The sequence below is a fragment of the Anarrhichthys ocellatus genome, unplaced genomic scaffold (assembly GCF_004355925.1).
Source record: "Anarrhichthys ocellatus isolate YVR2014 unplaced genomic scaffold, GSC_Weel_1.0 scaffold38, whole genome shotgun sequence".
Classification (NCBI taxonomy): domain Eukaryota; kingdom Metazoa; phylum Chordata; class Actinopteri; order Perciformes; family Anarhichadidae; genus Anarrhichthys; species Anarrhichthys ocellatus.
The window spans coordinates 2609584-2618911 of record NW_022280068.1 but is presented as its reverse complement, the minus strand read 5'-3'; the positions used below and the strand labels follow the sequence as shown (position 1 = coordinate 2618911).

The 9328-nt window shown below is 41.8% G+C and overlaps 2 protein-coding genes across 6 annotated transcripts in view; one reads left to right on the top strand and one right to left on the bottom strand.

Annotated features, from left to right (window-relative positions):
* The window catches only part of spcs3 (signal peptidase complex subunit 3), a 24310-nt gene extending 23339 nt beyond the window's left edge, over positions 1 to 971 (top strand). Inside the window, exons 4-5 of the mRNA XM_031867032.1 lie at positions 51 to 166; positions 743 to 971. Coding sequence (XP_031722892.1) covers positions 51 to 166; positions 743 to 875 — 249 coding nt within the window. The 3' untranslated portion in view covers positions 876 to 971. The remainder of the gene's footprint in view (positions 1 to 50; positions 167 to 742) is intronic.
* A 1813-nt stretch (positions 972 to 2784) lies between these two features.
* kdm2aa (lysine (K)-specific demethylase 2Aa) overlaps positions 2785 to 9328 on the bottom strand; it is a 25959-nt gene continuing 19415 nt past the window's right edge. For all 5 annotated transcript variants that reach the window (XM_031867153.1, XM_031867154.1, XM_031867155.1 and 2 more), the window contains 5 exons: positions 7340 to 7588; positions 7032 to 7195; positions 6785 to 6931; positions 6093 to 6311; positions 2785 to 3170 (listed from right to left, as the gene is read on the bottom strand). In XM_031867153.1, the coding sequence (XP_031723013.1) occupies positions 2989 to 3170; positions 6093 to 6311; positions 6785 to 6931; positions 7032 to 7195; positions 7340 to 7588 (961 nt within the window). In that variant the 3' untranslated portion in view covers positions 2785 to 2988. The remainder of the gene's footprint in view (positions 3171 to 6092; positions 6312 to 6784; positions 6932 to 7031; positions 7196 to 7339; positions 7589 to 9328) is intronic.

The window sequence follows — 9328 nt, the reverse complement described above, 5'->3', positions numbered from 1 at the left end:
TGTGTGTGTGTGTGTGTGTGTGTGTGTGTGTGTGTGTGTGTGTGTGTCAGTCTCTAAACCAGGTGGTGCTGTGGGATAAGATTGTTCTTCGAGGTGAAAACACCAAACTGAACCTCAGAGACATGAAATCCAAATACTTCTTCTTCGATGACGGGAATGGACTTCGGTTGGACCCACACACACACTTTTACTTTAACTTTTACATTTCATAGCAATCTGCCCATTAGGTTTTGATATTTCACATGTACGAGTAGAAATTTGAACTTACTTTCATTAGATGAAACGTCAAGGGTTACCAGAATCATATTGGTTATATCTTTTGGCGCCATGAATAAAAAGTACTGATGCACGCGATGTACTGGACTAATCCAGCAATATAGTATTCCATGAATGAAGGACAGAGTAGACTAATTAAAAAGAGAAAGGTCATAATCAAAGCTGCAGAGGCTGACATGGTCGTACTTTTAGCTCAACATTGGACAGTCTTCAAAAATAACGTATCCTACATTTAACATCAATCTTTTATTAGAGCTCTCCTGTCTGATAAATGCCCACTTCTTTTGTTTTATCTCAGACAAAAGCTCCTCCAGAGACACAGGACATTATAGCACTGTAAATGTTATGTTATAATGTAAATGTTTACACAAGCTTCTGATGAATACCATTATAAAATCTGAAGTTTAAGTTTGAACATCTGTTATGTAACGTGACTGGCTGACTGTCACGTCTGTGTCGTCTCCAGGGCCAATAAGAACATCACTCTGTCGCTGTCATGGAACGTTGTTCCCAACGCTGGAGTCCTGCCTCTGGTGGGTGGAAGTGGACAAGTCAGCCTCCCTTTCCCAGATGCATACGAGACCACCAAGAGCTATTAGTCAGACTCAAACACACACATAATGACACACACTGTATGCTGGTGTTTCTTCATAGATGTAAATTAATTTTTGGTTTGTAATAAAAGATGATTGGAACATCTGTGTTTGAAAGGATTTTTTTAAAGCAGGTGCACTGCTGATAAAGGGTCAGTCCACCCAATCACAAACAAATGCATGTAGCCACTTATTGTATGTGCAGACATTAATGGTGTTGGTTTCATTTCCGAACATGAAGCAATGTAAAAGTGCAGTGCCTTTAACAGCTCCTGAATATACTCGTGAATGACAAAGAAGCTTTTATACATCGTCAGTTAGAAAAGGTGACTTATCTAAAATGTGTGCTAATATTGTTTGTGCTGGTTGACTGATTTCCAGTCCAGTTCAGAATTGGGTCTTTTCACTGGTTCTTATCCACTGTGTTTAACAGCATCACCGTGAATAGGTGTGATGGGTGTATATCAGACATATTTTTGGTGTGAAATAAAAGTCTCATTTTGTCTTTAAAATGGCTTTTGGTTGAGACGATGCGATACTGCTGAGAAGAAGACGGTGCTCTTAATAGGTGACGTCTGTCAGCTCTGTTGGTGAAGCAGCCCCCTCTGCTGCCCACAAACTAAAGTGAAAAAGAGAACACCCCCAGCCTCAAACCCTGAAACCTCAGGGACTTACTGACGTCACCTGGTAAATGGTTGAGTGTGAGAGATTGAGGGCTTGAAATGGTGTAAATCGGAATGGGACAGCACTTGACAAAATCTGATGTATAATTGTGGGTATTTATTCTATACTTTGTACTCCCTGATTTGAACGTCTTCTAGACTCTTTCCTCACAAGATGGTCATTTCATATAATCTATTTACAAATTTGTCAACAGCTTCAATAACAAAATTTGATAAATACATTTTTTGTTCCATCTTTAACCCTTAATGTTTGAGTAAATTCAAGACAGGCTGAACACACTTGAGCCGTCCTCTTGGTTTACTTTTTTTTTACGTCTCCATGCGTCCACTTGTTGCCCCTTGTCTAACATCACATTGCAATGATTGTGGGTAATTCCCTTAGGCTAAGTCTGCATCTAATGCCGACTTACGGAAAGGGTTCATAAAGGGCTCAAAATGTCTGCAAGAGAGCCCTCAAACACTCGCAGATCTGACAGTGGGACAGCCCTATACCCTCAAGGACTTTGCGGGAGCGCGCCTCAAAGTCTGTGACTCCGTAAGGGGGGACATTGGGATTTGGATTCAGACTGACTCCCTTTCTCACACACACACTGTGTGTAGAATACTTCATATGTTTGTCTGTGGGAAACGCATTGCTTTAGCTCTGGCACAAATGCCTACAAATAGAAAGTTCAAACATTCACATTTATTATAAGTTTTCACTGTTAGAAAAAAACAAAACAAAACATTTACAATTGAGTCTCTCTCTCTCTCTCTCTCTCTCACACACTCTCACACACACACACACACACACACACACACACACGTGGAATCTGTTCCAGTTCAGTGAGCAAATTAGTTTCTGTATTTCTACTCCCAAAAATAATTGCGAGACCTCTTACAAGCAGTCACATCCTGCGTCAGCCTGTACACAGTAAAGGTGGTTTCATGTTCAGCCAGACTTCTGGTTAAACATTATGTGCATATTCCAGCAATGCTAGAGGATATGAAAAGAATATCAACCTTCGAGAGGTCACAAATCTGTGGAGGCAAGACTCTTTAAAGAAGTATTCTGACATTTTGGAAAAAAGATTGTTTGTAGTCTTGCCAGATGAAAAGACTGATATCAATTTAAAGATAGCACCAGGATTTGAAGCAAGGAGAAACTGCTGACCAGGCTCCATAAACGGTGAAAAAAAAAACAACTGGAAGAGGTCATTTATATGTTGAATCAAAAGACATTGTGATTTTAGGAGCTTTGGAGTCACAACGGTCAGGTTTAATGTTTCAGACAGTTTGAAAAACAACCTACACAAAAGGTTGCGCATACACATTATTTTTGTTATTCTCTTTATGAAACAGTTGCCCCCTTCACACAGCAAGGCGGGACTGTTGCCTCACTATTCTGTATAAAAAAGGTACAGACACGGACTGGGTGGGGGCACAAAGTGTTTTTGTTAATCCAGGCGCTGGATGAGCTTCTCCTCCATCATACAGTAAAGGGCGACATGGGACAGGTCAGCGATGAAGGCGTCACAGGCACGTCTGCTGATGCTTTTACAGCCTCTAAGGTCCAGCAGAGTCAGAGAGGAGAGACGCTTTAGGTAGGACAGACAGCCGTCTGTCAGCTCACTGCAACCTGGACACAGACAGACAGACAGACATGTTTTTAAAAGAAAAAGTTTTAGACAATTAAAGCTGCAAGCAGCATTGATCGGGCCCTCGCATATACATGTACGTCGAGGGTACTGGCAGGACTCTGGTGGATGCGGTCATGCATTTCTGTGACCATCATACACTGCATGCACGGGTTAAACGGTATTTCCTGTGTCGACCAGCAGCATAGCCAGGTCATTTTGCCAGGTCTTAAGCCTAGAATGTTTTGAGTGTACCTCCGAATACAATCATAACTGTAATTCTGTAAAAATTGATAAAAAAGTGAATGTGTGTGAATGCGCTTCACTGTTAGTAACATAACAGACTTTCAAAGTAATTGCAGGTCATTTGTTTGTGCAGGTAGCTCTGACAATCACTGTAGAATAATCCATCATATAAATTAGGCTGGGTGCAGTTTGATTTTATTAAACAAACTTCACGTTGCATGAAATTATTATTATTATTTTTTTGCACTGTGTTGATTGTTTAATGTTTAATGTTATGCACCACCCGTCATGTCAAATTCCTTGTATGTGCAACATACCGTGGCAAATAAACGATTCTGAATTACTTTACATTACGGCCTGGCTCCAAACCAAACAAAAACAATTCAATTTACTATTAATGAAAAGTCCACGTACAAGCGCGATTTGTAAACCTTTTTTTATCCAATTTCTGCTCTCCAAACATCTTAGTTTGCACATATTTAGATCAGAGAAGTCTTTTTCTGGTGGTGTTCAATGTTTGGGCCGCCGTAATTATAGAATCCTGCTTACGGCCATGGTCATCAGTAGGTGGCGCTATGACTATGAGTTAATATTGGCATACAGAAGTCCTAAAGTCATGACAGTCATCAAGCATGTCAAGTTTGGGACAGTTTTGACAAAGTACAGTTGAGTTACAACAGCCCATGGTGAACCATGTAAAATGGCTGCCACACCACATCCACATCGTTCGATGAAACCTCAAGCTTTTAGTAACTTTTAATCACTAAGGCCTTTAGATTGTTCTGACCAAATTCTAAGTTGATCCGATTACAGCACCTGGAAATGGCAAAAAAAAAAAAAAACACAAGAAATTCAAACAAAATTCAAAATGGCTGACTTTCGGTAGGGTTTAGAGCAGGGGTCTCAAACTCAAGGCCCACGGGCCGAATCCGGCCCGCCACGTCATTTTATGTGGCCCGCGAATCTGCCAGCAAAAAAAAAAAATTGAATTAAATAAAAAAATTATTAAGTTAGACTTGATAATAAAAATATCCCCGTAGTCGAAATTATGAGATAGAAAGTCGAAGTTATGAGACAGAAAGTCATAACTATGATAGAAAGTCAAAATTATGAGATAGTCAAAATTATGAGATAGAAAGTCGAAGTTATGAGACAGAAAGTCATAACTATGATAGAAAGTCAAAATTATGAGATAGAAAGTCAGAATCATGAGATAGAAAGTCAAAGTTATGAGATAGAAAGTCAAAGTTATGAGATAGAAAGTCAAAGTTATGAGATAGAAAGTCAGAATCATGAGACAGAAAGTCAGAATCATGAGATAGAAAGTCAGAATCATGAGACAGAAAGTCGAAGTTATGAGATAGAAAGTCAAAATTATGATATAGAAAGTCATAATGATGAGATACTCAAACACACAGTCATAGAAGCAGCTCTTTGGCTGGTTACTGTACACTTGAAATGGAAATGTATTGTGAGTACATTGAAGACTACTTTAAACGTGGCTTTAAAACACATGAAATACTTCACGTGGGATTGTGCAAACGCACCCTTGAAAGGATTTTAAGCATTGAACAAAATTATTGTAATAACTTGTTTGATATTTGTCTTTGCTATTTTCTTTAAAAGTTTGATAGAGTAATGTGGGTTTCTTAACCCTAAACTAAAAGGATTTAAGTTATAATAACAGAAATGTGCTTAAATATATTTTTACATTTATATAACTGCATGTACAATATTTTCACACTTGAATAAACAATAATCAAATGCAGAGACAGTTATTTACCAATATGTTCGGAGTAGTTACATTTACACAGCCTTACATTTACAACCGGCCCTTTGAGGGCAACCGTGATGCTGATGTGGCCCAGAGTGAAAATGAGTTTGAGACCCCTGGTTTAGAGCATGGACCCCGGAGACTTTCTTTTAAGTCTACATGCGATACATCTGCTTTCCAAATTTTAAACATCTAGGTGAAACGTACTGCGCGAGCTGCATCGTCGAAATCTTGAAGGGGCGCCATCGAGCCGACTTGCCACATTTGTGTGGAACTAATTTGATGTTGATCTGATTTACCTACTAAGAGAAGCCATCCAAAGTATAGAGAATTTAACTTCCTGTTACCAGTAGGTGGCGCTATGACTATGATTCCAAATTGTCATATATGACAATTTGTTCCGGGTCAGGATGTTATGACATATGAGAAATTTGGATGTACGGCCGAGTTACAACAACTTCCTGTTTCATGGTGAATAGTGTTTTTTTGCCGCCACGCAACAAATACATAGTTCGATAATTTTTGGAACGTCATCAAATAAAAAATGGCCGACTTCCTGTTTGGTTTAGTGAAAAACTCCAACAGGATTTTTTTGTACGTCCCATCACGTTCCACATACCTACCAAATTTCATACAGCTAGGTGAAACCCAATGTTGGGGCACTATCGAGCCAATATGTCACACCCAGCTGGACACCCCAATCAGATTGCAATTTTTGCCAGACTGGCTTGCGTGCCTAATTTCAAAATCCCAAGCACCTCCTTTTCACGATGAAACACGTACGACAATAATAATAAACATTAGAAGAACAATAGGTCCTCCGCTCCGACTACATCGGTGCTCGGGCCCTAATGAAAGGCCATGTATTCAATCAGTGGGAGTGTGCCTTTGCTCAAATACCCACCTGCCAGTGTGAGTTCAGTGAGACTGTTGCGGGTGTGAGTCCCGGCTGCTGCCAGCAGGGCGATAGACGAGTCCGTTATGTCCTTGCAGTGAGCCAGGTCCAGTCTCTCCAGCTGGGGCATGTGGCGCTGAAGCAGCCTCAGAGTGGACTCACTGACGTCCAAACCGGAAAGACGCAGCGTCACCATGTTCCTCAGTCTGCTGCGAGACGACTCTGAACCTGCAGGAACAGACAGAGATGGATAGATCAATACTGGAGATATGCGATTCATTTTAGTGAACCCAGCGGCGCGGTGCAGCTCGCCCTGCCCACTACGTCAGGGACGTGGCAATACGCCACTACAAGTTGCATTTAGCTGTGCAACCCCGTTTTGCAATTATAGGACCTATAACAACACGTTTGATCTCTGTGGTTGGTTTCCAACAGTCTGGTGCTGGTTGCGCAGAACTTAACCAGTGGATCTGCTGTGTGTAACTGTGGTTTCACAGTGACATAATCACTCCAGTTAGAGACAGCAGAAACAGTGACCAGCTGCCTTCAGACAGATAAACAGAGGGACCAGTAAAGGAAAAGGCCTTCAGTATAGACTACCAACTGTTGTGGATCAGAGAGCTCATTAATCTTTCTTTGGCCTCTCATAATGGGAATACAGTCACTGAGCTTTGATGCTGCTCATTTCTGCTGCTACTGACCAGGCGGGATGATGATCTCTTTAATCTGGGCATCTTTAAGACCTTCACACCAGCGCAGGTCCAGCAGCCGCAGGTAGGGCAGAGTGGGAGAGACCATCGCTGACAGACAGGACCAGGACAGACCAGTTACCTTCAACTCCCTCAGACCTGAAGACAAAGACAGAGAAGGGGGTGTAATGAGACATGCAGGGACAGGAGGATCTGTGTGTGTGTGTGTGTGTGTGTGTGTGTGTGTGTGTGTTTCTACCTGGGAGCCTTGTGAGCAGACAGTTAAGCTGTCTCTTGGCCAGGGGGGTCCAGGACAGGTCCAGGGAGGTGGGCTGGCGTTTAATGATGCCTGCCAGGGCCTGGTTACTGAGCGGGCTGCACCGACTCACATCCACGTGGCTCCACAGACGCTTGTCACAGCTCCTGCACATGACAACGAGACACAATTGTTTTTTTCACAAGCTGTGTGGGAGCACTGCTTCCTGTTCACCAGCTAAGCACAAGACTCAAAAACAAACTGTAGGTTGAGTGTGGGTATTTTTTGTTGCTTAAAAGAGGGCGACGTACCACTTGTACCAGGCCTTACAGACGGTCATGCAGGCCAGCAGCTCGGCTCTGCTCAAGTACCTGAACACAGACACCCACACCTCCTTCTCCCCTCCTCTCTCATTGCCCACGTCCTTAAAGGACGGCAGGGACAGCAGGGAAGGCGGAGACAGGGAGGAGGGCGCAGGAGGAGCAGTGGCTTCCTCTTCCTCAGAAGACGCAGAGTGATCTCTAGGGCCTCTGTCACCGTAGTTACCCCGCAGACGTGGCCTATCAGATCAAAAATATCAAATGTTTTTTGTTTTAATGATGTTGCATGCATGAAGTGAACAGGGGAATGTCACAGACGGTCATTAGTGGTTTTGATTGGTTGCCAGTCTCTACAGAGCGGGTCTTACCCAATGTGAGCCTGCCAAAGGCCAGAGGGCTCAGGAAAGAGAGCAAGAGTAGAGATAATGAGGCTTTTTATCGAGACCGTGATGGACAATGTATGATGACCCCTCAACCAAACAAGTTTCAGAGTAGCTCTCAGTCATCTGATGCTTAATAGAACTTCTATTAAGCATCAGATGAAGATGTAAAAAACTAAAATGTCCCTAAACACGGTGAAAAATGAACTACAAAATATCCGAGACAAAATGTTTCAGTCTCAATGGTGGAGGTCAATTCTGGCATCAAATCAATTGAGATTCTATGACATGAACTGAAAATAATAATAAACTCCCGCCGAATGTGGAGTTGTGATCAACACATGCAGGAAAGGCTTGGTTGAGGTCATAATAAGGTTTAACCTTTTAAACTCTAGCCCTATTTGTAGGCCTCTGCTCGAAAATGGCATACCCATACTAAAGAGACCACACTTCTGTAACTACAAGGTCTATTTTAATAATTTTTGATGCTATAATCAGATAACACTTGTGAGATTGTTCAGATGGGTAATATTGTGTATATGTTGCTGGTTAATATAGTACATGAAGATATTACACAGCTCAAATTGAAAATATTCAGGTTCGCCTGAAAAAAAAAGCACTTTTATTGATATTATGTTTTTGAAATAATGCAGCTGAGAGCCTAAAAACTCTCCCAAATCATAGCACAACCGATCAGTAGTCGTAGAATAAAGGTTGGCTGGGATAAAGTGAAGAATAAGAGGCTTTAGTACAGAGAGGTCACGCGAGGTCGTCATTTTGGAACCAGCTGTTGCAGCCCTTACATTGTACTTTTATATACTATATATTTCACTTTTTTTAATCACTCATATTATTCAATACATCCAAATACAGCCGTTTGGAATCATTTTGAGAGCTAGGGTGCTCTCAGAGCCTGTTTCTGGCTGTCATCCATGTCTAAATTCCAGTTGGTGTGTGTGTATGGGGCTGTCGCTCAGCCTATCATCGGTTGATTTCAGTCAATGAGCCCGCCTGCGTCAGAGTCTCAGGAAGGCGGGTGTCGAAGCGGGTGTTGATTGACAGAAGTTTCAGCGAGTAAAGTTGCAAGAAGTGCCGCATATCCCCGAGCGTTGTGTTTGGAGTGTGTAAAAAGTGAGTTGTATGATAGTGTTGCCCATACGTTGCTGTTTAATCCGGTAAATGAAATGTACACATGTACAATTCTGGCTATCAAAATGAGCAATTTCTGGATGATATTTATGAGCCCCCTAACCCTGAGAGCCCCCACATTTGGGGGCGTCGCATGCATTAACTAGTTACTGAAGCATATACACATAACATTACATCAGTGTCGGAAATACACGAGGGCAAAGGGCAAAACTGCGCCTAAGAAATATAATTTTGCCCCTGATATCACAAGGAGAGGGGCAAAAAATGCCCCCATAAGTTCCTCTAATAATAATGATAATTTAATGAACTTGTCAAAAACATCGTGGCCTATATGATCCGGTCCAGTTGCCATAGAATGTTTTAGATTTTCGCCTTGACTGATGTTGCGTGTGCGTGAAGAACCAAACTTTCTAAACGAATAAATAAATGGAGCGCTTCTTCATCAGACCTG